Source organism: Nasonia vitripennis (assembly GCF_009193385.2).
Source record: "Nasonia vitripennis strain AsymCx chromosome 3 unlocalized genomic scaffold, Nvit_psr_1.1 chr3_random0009, whole genome shotgun sequence".
Taxonomy (NCBI): domain Eukaryota; kingdom Metazoa; phylum Arthropoda; class Insecta; order Hymenoptera; family Pteromalidae; genus Nasonia; species Nasonia vitripennis.
In genome coordinates this window covers 281,252-305,804 of record NW_022279629.1, presented here as the reverse complement: position 1 = coordinate 305,804, position 24,553 = coordinate 281,252, and the positions used below count along the sequence as shown (strand labels likewise).

The window sequence follows — 24,553 nt, the reverse complement described above, 5'->3', positions numbered from 1 at the left end:
GGAAGAAAGCCACCATGCTGCCGCGACGCCGGCCCTCTTGACGCATCGTTACACGCCGAACCCTTGTAGTCGCCGCTAGGTGGCACAGGATTCCCGGTACTCGAGGCTCAGCGGAAAGCTGCGTTACCGCTCTGGATTTTCATGGCAAATCCTGAGTGGCTGCGACGTCCGCGTACATCGTCGCACAGTGGGAGGAGAAGCCAAAAAATTGATCAAAAGTATTGATTCACTCGAAATTACGGCTAAAATGACTCTATAAGGGCTCATTTTGTTAATTGCGTAATAGGAAACCAAAAAGTCTATTGCCGAAATATCTGACAATCACACACATACACACACACGCGCGCACACACACATATAGAGTAACGTTATGTTATCTGCGAGAGCTTAGTATACTCGTTATACAAAAGACCACCAGAATTGACTTTGTTGTATTGCTTGCTTTTTGTGTCATTCTTATCAAAATTTTCATTTTCAATTTGGTAAGAAGGTTTATAATATAAACAGTCTTTTTCAAGTTCAAACGATTCGACGATTATTGCAGATAGTTCTGAAAATCTTGTTCTGGTTAAGCTAGAATAAAAGTTCGATCTTACGTGCCATAAAAGTCCTGTCATCATAATGTTATTATAAATAATAATCTTCAATTTAATATAATTTGTAACTTGTATAATAAACAAATCAATCAATTTCACGTAAAGCAGCTATGACGCAATCAAAAAGATAAAATAATAAAAAGTAACTTTTTATGTAATATTTGTTAAGTATTTAAAATGAAAAGAAATTTGCATATTTTAAAAGGGAAAGTAAATTATCTTACGAAAACGGATTTTCCGACGATAGACTTAGAGACATTTCATTATCCATAATTATTTCACTTAATTTCGTTCGAAAATGTGAAATATCTTTGTTCTTAGCATATTTATGTATATAAAATCATTAATCCACTCAGTCTTTCTGTACTACTTAACAATTTAAACAAGGGCTTATTTTGTTGAACTACATATATACGTACAATGGTATTTGATAAATCATAAGTGAATCCCTGGTAGGAATTTCACCATTTTCGTCGGTGAACGTGTTATGCGTGTATCAAATGGGGTTGTTTTACTCGAAATGAACCATTAATTTTTTTTAATTAAAATGAAATAAACGAATTGTGACGTTTTGACTTTTAAAATTGCCCATGAATGCCCAATCAATGGTGAACATTTCTACCACGGATTATAAGAAAAAAGAATTACTTTGTCTATATGATTTTTTTACTTCTGCAAATAATCTGTCTTTCATAGAATCACTGTCAACATTATTCTCAACATTCGATGAATCAATTTCTTCTCTAAATATTTCATATAAATGTTTAAAAATTCCCTTTGTTGTAACAAAGTTTGGAATTATTCTATCAATCTCCTCGTCTGTTTGTTGACAGAACTTTTCTTTATCTATTCGATGAACTGCTTCAAATTTTAATTATTTTAGCTGAATTTACAACATTTTTGTAATGTAAATATATCTTAAAAATTTAAGGGGACACATACACCTTAAAAAAGCACGTACTTTTGGAAATGATAAATCATGCAAAATTACATTCTAACCTTAAATCATCAAAATATAACCTCAAAAGTATATAAACGTGCCTTCGTACACAATGAATGAAAAATGATGGGAAAGATGAAATACTAACCGCAAGTTTTACAAATTAAACTAATCATACCACTCAAATAATAAATGTGCTGTAATACTTACAACAGACAAAAGACCCAAAATCTTGTAACTTCCATTCTGTTAACTTTGCTTTCACAAACGGATCCAACTCACTCATGGTGTTAATATTCAATATAGTTTTTGTACACTTTCTAACCTCACATCGAAGAAACAAAGCTGGCAGAAGATGCGCGCACGACCTTCGAGATGTGATAATCACCGCAAGAACGCGTGGACATTAACGCGAAAAAAGTGTGCTTTCCTCGCAATGGCGACAAGCGTGAGCGGGACGCCTAATGACTGTGGCTAAACACCCCCTATGAGCGTGCTTAGAGAGCATCGAGGATATACCTGATTGGCATGAACATAGGCGCTTACCGTCGCGCCGTCACGCGGCGAAAGAGAAGGCAGTCGCTTCCTTTGTTATCGCTCACGGCCTATAGTTCTGAAGACTTCTTTCCGTGTAGAAAAGACCGCACTAACAGAACATCTAGACAAGACCCACCGAACCACCGCTTAATCAGCCTCGATGTAAAATCACTCTATACAAACATTGACAAATCATTAGTCAAGAAGAGCATCGAAAAAAGATATACGCATATTGTACAAAAATCCGAAATACTTCTCAGTGAAATCTTGTTAGCTTGTGAATTACTTATGGAGAATACGTTTTTTAAATTCAATGGCAAATTTTACAAACAGCTGTTTGGTACACCAATGGGCTCTCACCAAGCTGTTCAGCAATTCCGGAAATAATAATGTTCTTTCGACCAGGTAAGGAATTACCCGGGGCGCAATAAAGGCTATTTTTTGGTAATTAGGAATTTGCCCGTAACTTTTTGTTGGCGTAGGGTTTGCGGGGGTGGCACATGGTGTTTTACATATTGTATGTCCAAGCGCGTGTAAAAAACTTGATCTGGCCAGCGTGCCCTCAAAATTGCGACATCCCGTTTTTTCGACCGCGGAGTGTCTGACTTCTCGTAGAATGCCTCATATGCAAAGGCAATAAAAAATAAGTCATTCTGATTTTTTTTCAGAATTTTACACGCGCATTTTATGCCTTGTAGAGTCATATTCAAAAATCACGCAGTGCTGCCACTACAAAATTAGAGAAAATAAAATCGCGTCTAGGATACGACGTTTCCGAAGACGCCGCCTCGATAAGACGTTCTCGGAATCGCCGCCTCGATACGACGTTCTCGGAGTCGCCGCCACGATACGATCTTATTTTATTCAGCCATCGATATTGAGTCTATTGATTACCCGGTAAGACCTTCTTTACCAGCGGTTCTACCGTTTTATCATCAACAGGAATCTACTAAAGTGATACAAAATCCATCCACACCTAACGCAACGAAACAGCTTTCACAAGATCTATCTAAATCTTCCAAACAGAAGCAAAAACTGACAGAATCAGCTAGGCGACTACGACTACACCAGCTGAAGATGGACAAACAACTACAGCAGCCACCTGTTCAACTGAAAAGTGCAAGGTTAAAAAGCGACAAATCTTAAACTGATAAAATTGATACTTTTGATTATCTTGATATAATACAAAAGGATCCAATGCATAAAGAAAAAACTTACAGTTGTATTGGCAATATAAATAAGGCGATTAGTAATAAAAACGATATAATTATGCATTTTAATGTCAGAAGCATGAACGCCAATTTTGATAAAGGTAAAATATTTTTTGAAACTATTATCGTCAAACCATCTGTTGTTTTTTCTTTAATGTTTCAGCAATTTAATTACAAGGCATTTGATCTGAGCAAAAGGGACTATGAATTTAAGTCATACTATAACGAAAGTAGGCTCAATAGAAATGATGAAGTAATGGTTTTCGTAAATAAAAATCTAATACTGAATACAGAAATTATGATACAGGATAGTATTAAAATTGTTAATACTAGAATTAACTTGAATAATAATAGTAATATTAAAATCTCATCGATATACGGATCACATCACATACCAAAGTTGGGGTTTATGCTAGACTTAAATAAATATTTGGATGAAAAGAGAAACACGAAAAATCATTTTTTGTTATTAGAGATTTCAATATTGATGTATTAGATTACGATCACATATATCAAGAATTTCTTATCAATTTCCTTGATAAAGGTTATATACCGGGTTTTATGGGTATTACAAGGCCGCCTTTAGGTACATCTAAAGGGTCCTGCATAAATAATATCTTTACAAAGACAAGAAACCTGAACAAAGAAAAACAAACAGTATTACTACATTATAAGAAATTAGCTAAGATTGCTCAATCCAGAAACTGGAATGATATTACACTGATGCAGGGTCCTAATTTGGCAACTGACACGTTACTGTCTGCAATTAATAAATGTGTTAAATTATTAAAATTGAAGCAAAATAAACGTAAACTTAATGGTAGAAAAAGCTGGATCACTAAAGCTATTATCAAACCATGCGAAACAAAGGAGTTTTTATATAAGTTATGACAATTTGATATAAACAATGAACAGCTTAAATATGACTACAAAAATTATTCAAAAATTTTAGTTGAAGTTATTAAAGATGCCAAATTTAAATACGACAAAATGCTAATCGAAAACAATGTAAATAATCCATGAAACTATGGCAAATCATCAACAATAAATTAGGGAAAAAAGTTCCAATGACGCCATGAGTTATATAAAGGACAATAATGATAAAATCAACGACAAAGTAGAGATTGCTAATATAATGAACAAATTCTTCTGTGACATTGACCGTTATTTAAGTGATGTTATTGTGAAACCTAAAAATGCCGAAATTAAATTACCTGATTTGAATTATTAAAATTGAACCCTGGTAGCAAATGGCCGATAAGTTCTGGCCCGTTCCCTAGCGACTCGGTAGAAATAAAACCCAGAATCCGTCGAGAAATATGCGTAGTTTGTACGCTGAAACCGGACTAGCAGAAGTTCTCTTAATTTTTTTGCGCATGCGCGTATGGTTCAAGCCAGGCACAGGCATACTAGAAATATATGACGCGTATTGTAGAGGCTGTCTGCTATGATATACAGCAGAATAGCATAGCAGACCAGAACTACAGTTCTTATAGTTTCAGTCAATGTTGAATGATAAATGCCGTATAAATTCATCTAGAATGTTTTTTGAAGGGGAAATATGATTTACAAAGTGCGCATTAAGAGTGAAAACCTAACCCTACACATGCATACTCTCATATATGACAGTATGTACAAGCATGCTGTACTGGCTGACTTTGTGGTGTTCAAGTGCAATTACTGTGTAAAAAGTGTCATCGATGTGCTCAAAGTCACCAATGGTGAGGCTTTCACAGGTATTTCAATCTCATCAGTATGCGAGCCAGTCAGTGTCAACCACCAAATCTCTCATAATCATGCCAAATCCATGATATTGAAGTTTGATGTCTGTTCTTTTGCATAGAGACTTCTTAAATTATTTAGAAACAGCCTGCCATCTCAGTTTCACTTAACCGACTTGGTTCGGCTTTTCACCCTGAACCCTGTGGCTTTGGCGGCAAAGGCCCCTCTGACTTTTTTCTTTCGTTTACATGTGTTCCTAACCAACATAACCATCAAAGCTCTAGTTGAAAACCGCTTGATGGAATCGTTTAAAATTTTAATAGCAGATAGCTTTTTTTATAGTGAATCACCAAATAAAATTTTGAAGCATTTGACTACATCGTTTTAGAGATATGAGATATCAAAAAATTTTCAAAAAAAAATTGAAACCTTGATATCTTACGAACCATAAGGGTTTGAAAACTGTGCAATAAACTTAGCCAAAACCGATAAAATATCTACTTTTTCCCGAAATCTCAAGTGCAATGATGATGTTTTACATCCGTAATCAAGGCACAAAACAAACTCATTTTTTTTTCAGTTTTCGATTTATTACTGAAAAAATTAGTTGTCAAATCACTTGAAATTTTAATGAGATATAGTTGGACACGTGACCCATCGGCATGATTTTTTTCGTAAGGTTATGATGTTTCGTTTTAGAAATATGAATTTTTGAAAAAAAAATTACTTTTGTCATTTTATCTGTCGACAAAGCGGTCGATCCAGAGGGCCAAACGAAGAAAAGTAGGTAATTTTATTATCTTTCAAATGCATTATAGCTGAATTGTTTGTAACAATGGGATGATTGAAAAAAAAATGCAAAATAGTGTTTTTCAAAAATCATAAAATGACCATAAAAAGAAAAATAGTTTTTTATGATCATACATTTTTTAAAAACGTTTGACAATTTATTTTTGGAGATACTAAATTTTTAAAAAGAATTTATTATAACATTTGAACGGAACAGTCAATATTGAAAATCTTGCGGTAAAAAGTAAGCAAGTAAATGACCTTATAGAAACATTATTGTTGAATTAATTGTATAAATCATATCATTAAGAAAAAACGAATAAAATTTTTCAAAAATCGAATAATGGCTGTAGAATAGTCAGAATCTTAAAAAAAAATTTCCCAAATTCAGAATCAGAAAATATATATGCATGTCAAATTTTATTACTTACGATCGGTTTATTTTTTTAAATTTATTTTTTCGGTTTATTTTTAAAAATTTTATTTTATTACGATCGGTTGCGTACTTCCAGAATTGTGACGGTATACATACACACAAACGCACACACACACGCACACCCACACATACACACACACAAAGAGGTAAGAAAATCAGAGCAGAGAATGAGCGTGAGTACAAGGACCAAATGAGTCAGTCTGCAAACGAAGGATTATGATGAGGAGATGTTTCTGCTGGCATTGGAAGAAATGGAACTGCTAGAATCGGCAAACAGCAAGGCTGAATAGCTGATAGAGAATTTCACTTGAGCCTGTGACGTGGCCATAGGAAGAAGAGTGCACAACTGTAGACGACCACTAGGATACTGGTGGGACAACGAGGTCGAGAGTGCACGTAGCGAGTGCCACCGGACCAGAAGTAAGCTTTGCTAACGATATTGCAGTAGTGGTGGTTGCGAAGCACAAAGAATAAGTGAGGGATATAGCTGAGGATTCTATCCATATAATACACAAATGGATAGCAGAGGCAGTCCTAGAACTAGCCAACCTCAAAACCAAAGCTATCCTTATTTCTCGTAGAAAAAAGATCAATGATGTCAACTACATTGACGTCGGAGGATAGTTAGTGCGCAGTAAACAACTACGTAAGAACCATTTTCAAGAAGGTTAGAAATGACGAAGAAAAAAGAAGGGAAAGACATGGCAAAACTGCTAAGGAAACTTTTGCTAGACGAAGGCCACTAAGCAGTATATATGAAACGCTCCTCGGCCAGATGCAGAGGAACGTCGGTCACAGAGTTGAGCTCTCACTTTCCTGCCCGATGCAGAAGAACGTAGGAGCTATGGTTGAGTACCTCTAAGTGCTCCTCAGACCGATGCTGGGAACATAGCTAACTGATTTGAGCCTAGACTCCCTTACCCGATGCAGAAGAACGTATGTGTCGGGGTCGAGTACTTCTAAAGGCTCATCAGACCGATGCTGAGGAACGTAGGTAACTGAGTTGAGCCCAGGCTCCCTTACCTGATGCAGAGGAACGTAGGTGTCGGGGTTGAGTCTGTTCAAAGGTCGACCGGTCGATGCTGCACGAAGCAGACGGCTAGACGATGCAGAATGAAGAAGACGAGTTTGATCCTGAACTCCTAATTACCTTAGTGGATGGGGGTCGTATGGAAAAGTCAAACTTTAAGTAAGCTAGTTAACGGGCCCCACGGTAGTATTATTTAACGATAGTGCCTATGGGGATCTGGTGTTTAAGGGCCACTTGCGCAAAGCTGGCTCTGTCTACACCTCATAATAAAAACACACACACAGACATCCGCATGGACATTTTCTAAAAACGTATGATTCGGACTCCAAAAACTTCCAAATACGTTTCTATGCAACTGAAAATGTTTCTATTGCAAAGCTTCCTCTAAGGGAAAGCAATATACATTCCTACTTCACACTAGTTGCATAATATATTGTTTACGACTGTTTAACCTCTAGAGGACCGGTGCTCTTCCTCTCTCACTCTCTCTTTCTCTCACGCACACAATCACACTCAAATTTATCACTATACCTCTCTGGGACTGGATCGAACTCGAGCTTCCCGTTCCTCGAAAACGCCGGGAAAGGGGCCGTCCAGGATCCGTTGCTCACGGCACTTGGGTCTGGGTCGGCAGGTCCTCTGTCGTGGCTCTCTGTCTGTCTCTCTCTCTCTCTCTCTCTCTCTCTCTCTGTCTCTCTCTCTCTCTCTCTCTCTCTCTCTCTCTCTCTCTCTCTAATCTCAAACGTGGACTCTCGAAACAAGATTTTACCTTGACAATTTCCAAACAGGCTTCCGCACTGGCCACAGCACACAGTCTGGCTCAATTAAGTTGACTGATAATGTCAGGCTTGGAATAGATAAGAAGATGGTCACTCTTCTACTTTTATTTGATTTCAGCAAGACGTTTGATACTGTGTGTCACGTCAGGCTACTCAGAAAGCTATTCTCCGCTGGCTTGCATCTTACCTCACGGGAAGAGAATAGGCCGTCATTTGTAACAACAATGAACTCTTTACCTTTCTATCACTAAACACTGGTTTCCACAGGGATCAGTTTCGTGTCCTCTGATGTTCGCGTTGTACATCAATGATTTTTGCTTCTGTCTAGATTCAACCAATGCTACCTTGGGGAGTATGATTCTTATTCTGTCAAGATAAGTGTTAACGCCGAAAGGATAATGGGCTGGGCTGCACAAAACCACCTCAAACTTAATGTCCTTAAAACTAGGGTTGTCCTAGGCTCTCCATACTACATAAATGCTTTACCTACTGTTGCTAACACTTACATCTACATAGGGGGGGGGGGGCAGGTCAACTATGAATCCTCTGAGCTGAGTTGGTGCTTGACTCCAAACTTACCTGGAAAGAGCACGTTACACAAATCTGTAAACGTGCTCACTCTTTGATGTATCGATTTTACTTTTTTAGGAAGAGCACTAACCTCAGGCTGCGCCAACCCCTTGTGAAAGCACTCCTATTTCCGTTAATAGACTATTGTTATTTTTATTAGCTTACTGTGACCTGACTCAAGAATTGGACTCTAAACTCCAAAGACTTGTTAACACGGGAATCCGTTACACACGATCGACGAGCACATCTCTTCTTATAAGCGTGAGTTGCAATGGCTTACCACCGGTGAGCGTAGGAAGTACTTCATGGCCGGCTTTTTGAGAAAAATCTTTAACACATTAGTGCCTTTCTACATTCTAACTTTTCTTGACTTCCACGTCGCGCTCAGGCCTGTGAGGGGTGAGGTGATTTCCCTGGACTTTCATTACCTTCGTTAATTAAACATTTTCTAATTGTAGATTAAAATTTAATCGTTAATTAAAATTTTTTCAATTGACGATTAAAATTTAATTGTTAATTAAAATTTTTCCAATTGACGATTAAAATTTAATCGTTATTTATAATTTTTTCAATTATTGATTAAAATTTAATCGTTAGTTAAAATTTGTCTAATTAATGATTCAATAAATGATTCAAATTTAGTTATTAATTGAATTTTGTTCAATTAACGATTAAAATTTGATGTTGTTTTCAACTAACAATTAAAAGATACTAGGAATGAAGGCGCGCTTCGCGCGTTCTTGATTCTATCCCTGTCTAATAACTCTGGTAGAAAATTCACTATAAGTGTTGGGCGGTACACTAACTTCTGCTAACATTTTATAAGCATCTGATACGTTACCATACCCGCAATACTATTTTAAAATAAATAATTCCCAATGTCGTCGTCATTAAGGTTTGAGTAGTGAATTTGAAGAAAAGTTCGGTATAAGAGTCACTGAGTTTGTCTATCATTACAATTCAAAGGGCATTGTATGATGATAGACTTAAACTTACTGACTCGGATACTGAAGTTTTCTTTAAATTCACCTCTCAAACCTCATCGAGGGTGACTTTGGACATATAGAAACACAGTATTATATCTTCATACTTTTCATTCTTTTAATTGCACTTCTCACTGACATTTCAAAAAAACTGAATAATATTCACACACATTATTACTACTTTTAAATAGGGTTATGGTGCCACTTTTCAATACACATGTTTTAATACTACACTGGTAATGATAATTTACTAAGGTTTCTTGCTAGTTACATTTCATATATTTTTTCTGCCATCGAGGTTTCCACATTTCATTTTAAACACTTCAAATATTTCTACCAGGGTTATGACTATTTTGAGGTTATGAATTTAAAGCGCGTGGTTCTGATCTCGTTGCCTAGACAACCAACCAGCAACCAATCAGAATCACGTATTAAATGCTTCACAACAAAGTCCATCATTTTTTAAAGAGAGGATATTTGGGTATTCCGCGCCAACTGACACAAAGCTTTACCCAAAAATGATTAGATTTGCCCAAAAGACATTGATCATCTTGATGGTGCGATAAATGTGAATATCTTCGCAAATAATCCAAAACTATCAAGTCACACTCTCAATTTACTGGCCACCACTGACTCTAATAAGATTTTAGAAGAACCATATTAATTAAAAAATGCTCATAGTTTGATTACAAAGTGTCAAGAGATATGGAGCTGTCTACAATCCCTTCAAAAAAGAGAAAAATAAACGAAATATCTTGAAAAACGTTTAAAAAAGCCCGTTACGACGAGGTGGAATTTTTTGTATGATGCTCTTGAACACATGTATAATATAGAAGACAAGTTAATGGAGTTTAAAACTCATGTGCTTCTTCAGATAAAATCCATCTTAATCAGAAATGATTTTCATTATTTGGAAGAATATTTAGATATTATGAAACCGTTAGCTTGTACTAGATATATTGCAAAGGGATTCTAATTGCAATTTCGGATACGTATTACCAAGCTTATTGGATCTAAGAAAAAAGTGGCGTCTATTAGTCGGGTGCGAAGAAACTAGTATTGATACTTGTCGACCTCTTTTGATAGGATTAATTTTGGCTCTGGAAAAACGTTTCCATGACTTTTTTAACATTAAGGATCGTGGCGAAGTAGCGGCAATTGCAGCTTTTACTAATCCCAGATTTAAACTGACTTATTTACACTGTTTAGATCACTCATCACAAAATAGAGTAAAAAAGCTTGTAAAAAAAATTGTAGAGCCTAAAGCGACTGCGCAACCTCCATCACGTCCAAACAAAAGACAATTTTTTTGATTTTGGAGAGCCTATTGTTAATTCTGTGTTTTCTACGATTCATCATAGAAATGACAAAACTGAATTATTTAAGTTTCTCGAAATGCTTACTAGTTCAAATTTACTAGAAGAGTTGACCAAAATTTTTACAGTAAAAAAAGTTTATCAAGTTCAATAGCGTTTTGCCTTCGTCAGCAGCTGACGAACTTTTATTTTCGTATGCGACATTACTAAACATGCCAAAAATGAATAAATTAAGCGACATGGAATTTGAAAAAACTATAATACTAGGCTTAGTATTTAAGCTCTCAATAAGTGCTTGCAGTTGTAAAAAATTACCATTAAGGCTACGAATATTTAAGTATAAAATATATTCTTTTTTATATTTTCTGTTTGAATTATATCTTTTGTACACTGTCAATTAACTCGATGTTCTGCTCCATGATCGTATTGCTGTTTTTTAGCTGCGTCGGTTTTCCTTCTGGGATTTGAAGAATATTGCTGCGTGGTGATAGTGACGTCATGGATTGTGATTTCTGTCTTGCATTTGTTGATTCAGCTCCGGTGTTTTTGTAGATATCTATCTTACCGATGTATCTCTGGATAACTGCAGTCAATGGGTAGTCAGTAATTGCTATATACTTTTTAATTCTGTTTATTAGAACTTGGCAGTGTTGACTATCGTTTGTAACATGCTTAGTATCGTACTGTGTTTTGTACGTATTGTTACTGTATAGGCAATTTACGCAGCACATTTCATTTATCCTGTTACAGTATACACTATTATGAGATCCAGCACATTTCAAACACACCTTTCCATTAGAGCATTTATTTCCATTATGTCCAAACCTACCACAATTGAAACAAGGTTGTAGGTTTAAGTCATCATAAACTCTGCAATTCTGGTATCCTACAAAAATCCTGTTTTTGCTTTCTGTAATGTGTTTGTATATTTCAGCAGTAACTTCTAAAAAGACAGTTTGTAATTTTGTTGTTTTATTTACGTAGTGTGCACAACTGTACATTTACTTTCAAATTTCTTAAAGTTTCTAGTATTTATATTCTCTTCTATAGTTTTTATGTCCACTTGTTCATAGTTATCAAATTCGACTACTTTTAGCCTGAGTTTTTTAACCTCTTCCTTTTCAATAGTACATGTATTGGATAATTTCTTAGTTAGCGATTTTTCGGTATCAATAGCACTTGCTTCATTCATGCAGCTAATAATAACTTCACTATCATTCTTGAATATCACTTTCTTTGTTTGAATTGATTTTTCTTTGTTCAAATAATGAGTGACATTTCTCTTCAGGTCATTACCATCATCTCTATTTTTCTTTTTTATAATGATTTTGGGAATTCGTTTTTGTTTAGGAATTTGATCAGTAAGAACTTGGGAAAAAGACTTGTTCTTAACTTGTTTAACATGATTCAGATGTTCTTTGAGTAATGAGTTTTTATCTTGTAGTTCAATGTTTAATAATTTTAGTAACTTGTTTTCTTTCTTTAGATTATGTATATCTTTTGCTTCATCCTCACCCTGCTGACTGGCACTGGAGGTATTATCTTCTTCTAATTCATTTAATACCATTTCTCTTATTTCGTTTATCATACTTAATCTTAACTGTACAATTACTTTTCTTGTATCTTCATTTAGTGTTGACTCATCGTAGTTTGAGGTTATGGCATTGTGTTCAGGGCAAATTACCATACTTTCTGCAATGAATTTCGTGTTATTCAATCTTTAAAAGCAACTCTTATCATAAACACCACCACAAATTAAACACATCACAATTGAAACTTTTTTATTTTTATGACACTTGTAAAAATTTATATCAGCCTTGTCAGGCGGCTTACTTTCGGGTGGCGCCATCGCTATTGATTGATTTTCATACTAGTGATTTTGCTCAAATAGATGGGGCAGTAAAAATTAGTGGAGTTCTAGGGTTATGTCCGGAACATAACCAATTAGACCTAACCTCAAAAGTGAATACGAATGTGCTGAGTAATAAAGCTAATATAATCATTGCTCAGATTAAATTAGCACACAATCTAAGGAAAAGTGATCAATTAAGTGTGTCTGAAGCTGATAGTGATGATGATGATGATGAGAATAGTGTAAAAATAGACAGTAATTTGAAGTGTGTAAATGCACTATTGAAAGAATTAAATAAAGAACTGAAAGAAAAAAAAAATAAGTTATTGAGAGAATTATTTGATAAGCAGAAAAGTGAAATAAATAGCTCAAAAAAACAAAACCTATGCTCAAGTGATTTCGAGTGCCATGCCTAATAACAAGCCAAAACGAATCCTAAAAATTATAGTTAAAAATAAAGATACTTAAGAATTTTCTATTGACAAAATAAATGATGTGGTTGCACACTATCTCATTAAAGATAAGCGTTTTTTTTCTTTTTTTTTTTTTTTTTTGAAGTGGCATTTGGAACTTGAAAGTTCATCGCCTCATCTACGCAAGTCTTCCACGCTGCTCTGTCTTTTGTCAACCCCACCCAAGAAGCACCCCTCCGATCGACACCCACCCGTCCTATTTCTACTAGATCCGCTTTTACGTTGTTCTCCCATCTGCGTCTAGGTCTACCTAGAGGTCGCGTTACTATCGGCCTGCCCTTCATGACACGCGCTGCCGTACGGTCGTCTCCCATTCTCGCTACGTGCCCTGCCCATCCCAATCTGCGTGATTTTATTATTCTGTTAATATTTGGTGACGAGTACAGATTGTGTAACTCATCATTATGTAGTCTCTTCCATTCCCGAGTATCCTCATCTTTCTTTGGCCCGTATATTTTTCGCAAGACTTTATTTTCAAATACCCCAAAACGGTTGCCCGCCTGCTTAGTGAGAGCCCACGTTTCGCACCCGTACAGAACCACCGGCAGTATTATTGTTCTGTATATTCTTATTTTAACGATTTTAGACAACAGCCTCGACTTAAGTAAATTACTCACGACGTAGAAGCAAGCATTATCCGAATGGAGTCTCTTGTTTAATTCGACATTAATCTCGTTTCTATCATTTACGGTCGTACCCAGATACCTGAATTCGCTAACCTTTTCAAAAGTAAAATTCCCAACTCTGAGATCTCTCTCCCCTCTGCAGATGCCTAGTTTATCCACAATCATGTACTTTGTTTTTGATTCACTCACTTCTAACCCTGTATACTCTGCCGCTTTTATGAGGATTTCTGCGTTTCTTGCTACCGTTTCCCTACAATCCTACAGTATATCCAAATCATCTGCGTAGTTCCATTAATCGTTGCGCCCAGCTGGCTAACCTGCATTTTTCTAACAACATACTCTAACGTTAAGTTGAACAGCACCGTATAGAGCCCATCCCCTTGTTTTAAACCATCGCGTATCGTGAATAGTTCTGATACATTACCGCCTATTCGGACCTTTCCCGTGCTTCCGTTCAGACATATTTGAATCAATCTCACGAGTTTTTTTGGTACACCAAGAAGTACTATAATTTGATACATTTTGCTTCGCTTAATAGAATCGTACGCTTTTTGAAAATCTATAAATAGTTGCTGTATGGTTTCGCAAAATTCCCACTTTTTCTCTAACAACTGTCTTATGGTAAACATTTGATCGCTCGTCCATCTGTTGCGCCTAAATCTGCACTGATAATCTCCTACTATATCTTCCGCGAATGGAGTGAGTCTAGCTTGTATTGACAGAACTTTGTAGCACGTTGCTAAAAGTGAGATACCCCTATAGTTATTGCAGTCTGTCTTATCCCCCTTTTTGAAAATCGGTATAATGATAGATTCTTTCCAATTTTCGGGAATTGTTTCATTTTTCCAGATGGCACATACTAGTTTATAGATTTTAAAAGTAAGCTCGACGCCCCCATATTTGAGTAACTAAACTGGTATAGAGTAATTTCCCGCTGCTTTGTTGTTTTTTAGTTTTTTAATCGCGGCCTCTACTTCTTGGTAGCTCGGTTCCTCCGCGTGAAGTTCAGCAGTGTGAATTTCGTCCCTTAATTCTTCGTTATTTTCATGCACGTTTAATAATTTATCGAAATAGTTTTTCCACGGCGACAGTAATTCGCTGTCATTTGTTACGAGGTCCCCGTTTTCGTCCTTCATCAATTGCGCTCTACTCCTAAAACCCTTTCTGATGGCGTTTATCTCTCTGTACATTTCGCGGGGGTTATTTTCCTTACTGTTTGTTTCTATTCTCCTAATAAGATTCTTTTGATACTCCCGCTTCTTATTTCTGTAGATCGCACCCGCCTGTTTCCTTACGTTAGAATACTCTTCTACGGTTCTATCGCTTCTATTGTGTAAGCTATCTAATTTAGCCTTTTTGCGCCTTTCAAACCAGAGGTCGCACTCTTCGTCAAACCATGGTTTGCTCTTTGGCTTTTTCTTTTTGCCCAGTACTTTGTTCGCGGCCTCTTTTACCGTTTTTTCGATATCCCCCCATAAGCTATTCGGTTCGTCATTCCCCTCCGGCGATGTGCTTGCTTTTTCAAGTGCCTGAAACTTGTTATTAATTTCTATCTGGTACCTAATTCGTTCTGTTTTATCTCGTAGCTTTTCAATATCGAAGCTTTCTACCTTGTTTGTTCGCTTACTATTTTGATTCGCTACTAATCTAGCTCTTAATTTGGCTACTACTAGGAAGTGGTCTGAGTCGCTGTCTGCCCCTCTATGAGCCCTTACGTCGAGAACGTTAGTATGACGTCTTTTTTCAATGAGAAAATGATCAATTTGGTTCTGTGTGGCCCCGTCCGGCGATGTCCACGTTGCTTTGTGTATGTCCTTGTGCTTAAAACACGTCGTTTTGATTATAAGATCTTTTGCTACCGCGAAATTTATGACCCTAATACCGTTATCGTTGCTGGCATCGTGCAGGCTTTCATTCCCTATAGTAGGCCTAAACATTTCCTTTCTACCTATTTTAGCATTGAAAACGCCTAATACTATTCTTGTATCGTAAGGCGCGAACTGATCGATTACCTGCTCTAAAGTTTCGTAATAGAGATCCTTAGCTTCTTCTGCTTTGTCCTCTGTAGGACAGTGTACATTAATAAATACATATCTATACCTTTCACCTTCGATGATAATGTACGAGAGTCTATCATTAACGGATTTGAAACTTTTAACCGAATGTATGATGCTTTTGTTTACGAGAAATCCGGTGCCTAGGGATTCCCCGCTCCCGGCCCCATACAGGTACGTGAAGTTACCCGATGCCAGTACTCCGCCATCTGGCCACCGCGATTCCTGTATTGCTACCAAATCTAGATTGTACCTATCAGCTTCCTTTATGAGTTCTTTAAACGCGCCTGCTCTGTGTAGACTGCGAACATTCCAGTTTCCGACTCTTAAGTCCCTTTTGGTTTGGTTTTGATTTGTTTGAGCCATGATAGTATGTTAAACCCGCGCGCTTTGGATCCTGTTCCGATCGCAGGTGAGTCCACCGTTCTAGAGGTGATAACCCCCATACCTCTCTAGAACTAAGTATGAGAGCTTTCCGACTTTGCCGAGGACAGTGTCAACTCGGCGTCAGACACACTACGGTTTCATTCTCGCATCCTAACGCCCCCCTGCAAGGCAGCGCGCCTTCGTTGGCATCGTTACCGCGTAAGACCAGGTGACGAATCATTCTACACATCCCCTTTCTGGGCAGTTGTCATCGCTTCCGCATCCTCCTCGGCAGCAGGATTTTTGCCCATTTTTGTAATGTGTGATGAAAGAGATAGATTAAGAGATAAGAGATAATGTGAAGTGTTTTTTGTTGTGGTGCTTGCGTAGTGTTTCTAGATGAATGCGTTCGACAGTGTGGGCTCATCACACCCACGCCTGTTCCTATCGGCTGTCCGCGACTGCTTATTCAATTTATTCGCAGCTAACCTCTTTCTCAGGGGCTGTTCCTCTATTCGCAACCTGAGGACGCACTGTGTAGTGGTGATAGACACCCACCCGTCCGATCTGGACGACAACGCCCAAGACCAGCTTAGGGTATCGGCATTGCAACAGAAAGATAAGAGTATACAAGAAAAAAAACTAATCAAGAAAAGGAGTGAAATAATAGTAAATTGTTTAACAGAAGAAAGTGCAAGCAAAGCATATAATGTATTAAAGAAAAAGCTTGATGAAAGTTGTGATGTTATAAAAGAAATAATAGAGAATCCGAAGGTAAAAGTAGTTGGAATAAATAATTTTGAAACCCTAAACAATAAAAAAAATTGAAGATGACATAAATGAAAGGGATTTTAGTAAATTTAACAAGAAGTGTACAGTATTGCACTCATATGATAACTCTAAAACTCATCTACAGTCAGTTATATTAGAAATCCCTGCTGAATTATATTAACATGTAAGAGAGAATAAAAACAGGATCTTTGTGGGTTATCAAAACTGTGAGGTGCATGACTATTGCAACATTAAACCATGTTTTAATTGTAGTAGATATGGGTATAATGGCTTTAAGTGCACAAATAATCACACATGTTTAAAATGTGCAGGTAATCATAAGACTATAGATTGTTCGGGTAGTAAATTAAATTGTCCTAATTGTATCTTCAGCAATAATAAGTATGAAACTCAATATAATACTGAGCATATGGCAACAGATAGCTACGCATGCAGTATTCTACAGAATAAGATAGGGAAGTTCATTGACCTAACTGATTATACGATACAACGTGTAATACCGAGATATGTCGGTATGGCAGAAAATACTTCAAGCAAGGCTATAGCTATGCGAGCATCTGGGATGTCTTCTACATCACTCAACTCAGTTAATACACGTATAGCAAATAGATTAAGAAATAAGGATTATCTAGTGTCCCAAGAATTCAACTTTGAAGATATATACAACATAGAACTTGATGCAGAGAACATCAGATCACTTAACTAGAGTATCTCGAAAAAAAAGAACCTTAATTTTGTGTGTAAATATAGGAAGTCTAAATGCGAATTACGAGAAATAAGAATCATTTATTAAAAGCTTGGTAGTAAAACCAATTATTATAATATGTACGGAAACATCGGTCTTACAATATCTTCAATACTATCAATTACAAGGCTATAAAAGCTATTACAATGATAGTAAAATTAATAGGACTGATGGAGTCATGTTATATATAAAAAAGTATATACAGGAAATAACTAAAATAGAAGTAATTGATAGATTGAGTGTTGTAAGTTCTGATACTTTTCTAGAGTCAGGTGAGGCAATCAGAATCTCTGCTATGTACAGGTGTCATGATATATCAAAATCTGAATTTACTAATTCTGTAAGTAAATTTCTGTCTAAACAGGTTAATATAAAAAATCAACGTATTTTTGGAATTTCAATATTGATATAAGGGATATAAATTATGACAAAATTGGTTTAGCTGAAAACACAATTGCTCAAGAATTTCTGAATAATTTTTTTGATAATGAATATATTCCATTTTTTAGAGGAATCACAAGACCGTCTCAGAACAGTGAGAACAGTACGTGTATAGACAATTGTTTCGCCAAAGTGAGAAATATTGAGTTGGAGTTTTTTAAGTTAAATATTCCGTTCAATGATCGTTGCCCACTCTTCATAAGTATTAACAAATTCAAAATACAAAAAGATTACAATCAATCAGCCTGCATTAACTATGGTAAGTTAATAAATAATGCAAAAAGAGTTGAGTGGGACTCATTGTTACAAATAAACGATCCTAATCAAGCTATAAACGAATTAATAAGTATGATCCAAAGCTGTGTTGAAAAAGCAACTGATAGAAAATATTCAAATAAAAACAAAAAAGATTCAGTTTCAAAGAAAAAATGGATTACCAAAGCAATATTAATATCCTCTAAAACTAAAGAGATGTTATATAACATATGGAAAAGAATCCAACAAATCTAAAACTGAAAATGGACTATACAAATTATGAAAAAATGTTGAGTAAGGTAATTAAAGATGCTAAGTATTAATACGAAAATAATGCTATTAGAAAATGTAGTGGTAATTCAAGATAGCTTTGGAGCATAATAAATGATAAGTTAGGAAAAAAAAGAAACAAGGAGGATCACTTGATAGTATAGTAGTTAATGATCAGAAAATTGAGGATAAGACTTCTATTGCGAACACTATGAATGAATATTACTGTAATGTAGGAATACATTTAAGCAATCAAATTGAAAAAATATACTTGAAGCAATTGAAGCTGCCAGTTAGAAACTACTCAATTTTTATTACTCCAACTAATATGTATGAAATTCAAAATATAATTATTGCAATGAAAAAGAAGGCTGGTGGGGTAGATAATATTAGTGCAATAACTATCAAAACTGTATCTAAACATGTATTAAAACCATTAAAGTATATATTTAATCTAAGCATACAGCAATCAATCTGGCCTAATGCACTGAAACAAGCGGATATTGTACCTATATATAAATCGGGAGATAATAGTTGTATTATATATAGAAACCTAGATAAAAGTAAACCGATTATAACAGCGTTCTTAGACCTGGCTAAAGCCTTCGATACTGTAGATCACAGTATACTGCTGGACAAATTAGAAAGATACGGTGTAAGAGGAGAAGCATTAAAATTACTCATCAGCTATCTATTTGATAGGAAACAATGTGTAAAAACAAGTAACTGCAAGAGTGAGTACAAAGAAATTACGATAGGAGTTCCACAAGGAACCATACTTGGCTCTTTATTTTTTTATATTATACGTTAATGACCTATTGATAGATATTCAAAATGAAACTATATTATCTTACGCAGATGACACAGTTATCATTTCATGTGATAACTCATGGACAGCTGCACAAGAATGATTAAATGAATATCTTCGTAAGGTGACAATATGGATAAACCTAAATAAATTATCGCTCAATGTAAACAAAACCGTATATATTGCATATGACAGTTACTGTGATAGTGTGCCTAGCACCTTAAACATCAAAATTGGTGTTAATGTAATAAATAGAGTAGACAGTTATAGATATTTAGGATTAATAATAGACTATAACATGAAGTGGGATAAGCACATAAATTATATTATAAAATTAGCAAGATATTTAATCTTTATTTTTGCAAAGCTAAACAAATTTATCGATAGTAAAACGCTAATGTTACTATATTATGCCTTGTTTCAAAGTATTACAAACTATGGTATGGCATGGGGTGGAGCTTATAACAATTATTTAAATTTAATTCAAGGTATACAGAAGAAAATACTTCGAATTATAAATAAAAACTGTTACATAACACAGAACCAACCTCTACCTGTAAGGCAAATGTTCGAACTAGAGTGTATATCATTATAACGAGTTAAGAGACAGATATATAAGAAGTACAAATAAGACAAGAAACAAGAATCTACCATTGCCTAAAATTGATAAAACAGTAAGCAAAAAAAGCAGCTATTACGTGGCTGTGAGTGTATTTAACACTCTACCGAATGATCTCAAAGACCTATCAATAAGTAAAATCTCTATTAATAGAAAACTAAAGATGTTCATAGGAAAAAATTAATTTGGATTTTATATATTTTAATATTGTTAACTTTTTTTTTATGGAAAGGTAAAAGGGCATGATACCGTTATCTTGGCTCTATATTTAAGTATAATAGTATTAATTTTTATGTATGCCATCCCTATGTACAGGCAACTGTGTTTGCCTCTATAGGATGCCTTTCAAAGGCACATGTATATAGTATTTAAATAAATAAATAAAAAAAAATAATGAAGTAACAACATTTTTTTTAGTTAATAAAGGGCTTACTTCACTTAAAGTTAAGTTATAAAATGATCAATTAGGAACAACTCTCAAGATACTTACCACGTAACTTGCTATGAACGTTTTATTTTGTTTATTGGTGAACAACTAAAATTTTTGTTTCATGTATTAGAACGTCATTAAAACACCATAAGTACAATGAAACAGTCATGACAAGTATCTTAAGAGTTGTTCCTAATTGATCATTATATAACTTAACTTTAAGTTAAGTAAGGCCTTTATTGATAAAAAGAATTGTGTTGCTTCATTATGATTAAATATAATAAACTTGACTTTGGTTGATTGATCCCAGTTGTTTTTTATCTGTTATTACGTTGCGGAATATATCAAACTCGCCTAACCTTTTACTTTTCTAAAAGTTAATTTTTTAGAGATTTTAATTGGCGATTAAATTTAATTTTAATTGTCAATTGGAAAAATTTTAATTCACGATTAAATCTTAATCGTCAATTGGAAAAATTTTAATTCACGATTAAATTTTAATCGTCAATTGAAAAAATTTTAATTAACGATTAAATTTTAATTGTCAATTAGAAAAACTTTAATTAATGATTATAATTTAATTTCTAATTAAAGCCTAATTGAATTGAAACTCTAATTATTACTCGATTATCTGCAACCCTAGCTCTCACGAGCTTTGAACTCCTCGAGACTTCCTCGCGTCGCTCTCTTCGTGAAAAATTCTTCGAGTGGACAGCCACTACTCTCTCTAGGCCAAGCAATAGAGCATTTCTTCTTGACATAAATACTACCTGAAAACCAACCATGCGATTTTGTGAGGGGCAGTTAGTAGATAAATTCTACACACTTTGCAATTCGTGAATCGTAATTTTTACTTAGTTATTAACAATTTAGATACAAAATTAGCTTTTTTTTTAGTTTTTTGCATATAAAATGGAAACCATGCGAGCAATATTAATGCGGCCCAAAGATGAATTGTAGATAATAAAATTACGAAGAGAATGAAAGGTCGAACGATCCGATCCAATGATTAGAACCGGAATAAACAGAAAATTTGACGTTTTTTAAAAAAATTCGCAACTCCGCCATTTTTTAATGTTGAGAACTGAAACTTGGCATACAGGTAGCTATTTATGTGTATTTTGTGTGTGCAAAACCCTAATTCTGTCAAACGAATAATTTTTGTACAATCGGGACTGTAATTTTTTTAGCCATTTCTTTCGCGGAGGGCTGGATGCTCGGGTGAGTGTTCGATTTAAGTTTTAAAAACGAAATTTGAAACTAGTCAGACATAGCAACAAAATGTCTATTTTCGTTTTTAAATAAAATGAAGCGAAGTAGGTGAAACACGGCCTTGAAAATGTGCTGAAATGGTCAAGCGCGCGGAAACACTGGAATAGAGGGGGCAGCGGCAGCTGAGGAGGAGCGCGCATATATAGTTTTTTTCCGGATTTTCTCCGATTCTAATCATCGGATCGTTCGACCTCTCATTCTCTTCGTAATTTTATTATCTACAATTTATCTCTTATCTGCAATAAGATTGCTTACATAGTTTCCATTTTATATGTAAAAAACTTAAAAAATGCGAATTTTTCATCTAAATTGTTAATAACTAATTAAAAATTACGATTCACGAGTTGGAAAGTGTGCAGAATTCATCTACTAACTGCCCTTCACAAAATCGCACAGTTGGTTTTCAGGTAGTATTTATATCAAATTATGGCTGTTATTTTGCCCCGTTGCTTGGCTTATCGCTCTCTGACTCGAGGTACGTGCTAGCACCTCGAGATCCAGAACAAGACTCGATTTTTAGACGTGAGGGAACTCGCGCTCGCAAAAATCTCACTCTACCTCTCCCTATGTTACGCAGGAGAGAGTCTCTGATTAGCTCGTTAGTCCGCGCGGACTCCTCACGCGGAACGGCCGAGGCGCGGATTGGTTGATCAACCGTCCCCCTCTTCTCTGAAGCCGGCGGCGGCGAGCTGGCGGTTTTCTCGGAAGAAGGCTGTCACGCTGCCGCAACGCCGACCCGCTCGACACGTCACAACACGCCGGACCCTTGTGTCACCGAGAGGTGGCACAGGATTCCCGGTAATCGCGGCTTAGCGAAAAGCAGTGTTGCCGCTCTGGATTTTCATGGCAAAATCCTGAGCGGCTGCGACGTACATCGTCGCAGAACTTTGTATATAGTTAATACATAATACCAGACACTGATTTGAACACTAACGATGATTTTAACTTTCAAATCCGGGCCGTATAAAGGTTACATATCGATTTAGGCAATAAATCAAACTAATCTTTGCACTTAAGAAAGCAGAATCCTTTATCTAGAAGATATAGTCAGTGTAATTACTATATAAACTATGCATCTAAAAAAGAATACTTGTACGTCATTTTCAGTTATGGATTTTTTTACCTTTATAATAGTACATGATGTAACAAGGGGTGAATGTAGCAGATTTTACCCGCGGGTGGGTTTCACCCGGCAATAATCACCCGAGGGAAAAATGTTCTCGCAAGGGCAGTAATCATCCGAGGGAAAATCTATTATGTTCCGTGTTGCATATAGTATTTTATTCCACTTCCGGACAAAAAGCCACTATTTGAGCTTGAAAAGCGAGGTTGAAACTTTCAAAAATTTTCAAAGTAGAAAGATTTTTTTTCTTGAAAATTTTCACATATTTCCCGCAAATTGTTTACCTTTCCTGGAAATGTTCTCATATTTCCCGTAAAATGTTCACCTTTTCTGCAAATTTCTCATTTTTTCTATAAATTTTTTATTTTTCCCGCAAATTTTTCATTCTTTATAACTTTGTCACGCTAATAACCGTACCTTTCCTCCCGTATTCACTTTGAAAAAGCAAAAATACTTGAGACGTTAGGCGTTCAAGAATTTATTGCTAAAAAATAATTTACCAATATTTAACAGATTTTTGTAAGATATTATATTTTAAATAAAAGATCTTTCTATTTTAGAATCAACAAATGGGATTCGACGATGTAGTGAGTTGGGAATAGAAGCTGGAAAGCAGAAACGCAGCAAGGAAATAATGAACTGGGCAAGAAAAAAGAGACGTATGATACGGAGAGAAGATTTGTTAGCGTATCTTGCCGGAAAACCACCACCACCTAGACCACATTCACACCGGTACGCCTATATTATTAAAATATTTTTTTTACATTATATCATGCAATTCTTCTTTTCTCAAGAAGAAACTTGCTCGGTTATAAACTACGAGGTAGTAATTGACTTACCCATGTCTTTATTTGATCCCGTATTTTGCTCTTATTGCAAGGCAATGTGTACACCCACTATAAATTTAATCTTTGAATTCCGGAAATTTCCACCAGCGCCCGCCGCTTAACTAGGATCCATACACATGTGCTTTATATCAGAACGCGTCCACACGCATGTGCGTCGGCTCGGGTATCCACCTTCGGATTCTCCAAGCAAGTCATCCGCTGGTTTATTTCTTACCTTGCGAGAAGAGACAGGCCATCATTGGTAACAACAATGAACTTTCCTCTTTATGACACCTTAACATTAGCGTTTTGCAAGGATCTGTCTTAGGTTCTTTGTTGTTCGCGTTGAACATCAACTACATCGGTTTCTGCCTAAATTCTGATGTAACCTATCTGATCTATGCGGATGGCTTGCAAATTTACGTCCAATGCCACTTTGAGGAGCTCGATTCTTGTTCTGAAAAGATGAGTGCTAACGCCGAGAGGATAATAGGCTGGACTGCACAAAATCGCTTTAAACTTAATGTCCACAAAGCTAAGGCAATTGTCTTGGACTTCCCCTAATATATCAATACTCTATCTACTGTAGGTAACATCTTAAACAACATAGGGATTGGCCGAATCGAATATGAATCATCTGTGCGCGATTATTGACAATTGACTCTAAACTAACGTGGATGGAGTACGTTAC

The 24,553-nt window shown here is 35.7% G+C and overlaps 1 protein-coding gene across 1 annotated transcript in view; it reads left to right on the top strand.

Annotated features, from left to right (window-relative positions):
* Nucleotides 1-24,553, top strand: part of LOC103315370 — a 175,614-nt gene that overhangs the window by 108,541 nt on the left and 42,520 nt on the right. Inside the window, exon 7 of the mRNA XM_031927029.1 lies at nucleotides 23,596-23,767. Coding sequence (XP_031782889.1) covers nucleotides 23,596-23,767 — 172 coding nt within the window. The remainder of the gene's footprint in view (nucleotides 1-23,595; nucleotides 23,768-24,553) is intronic.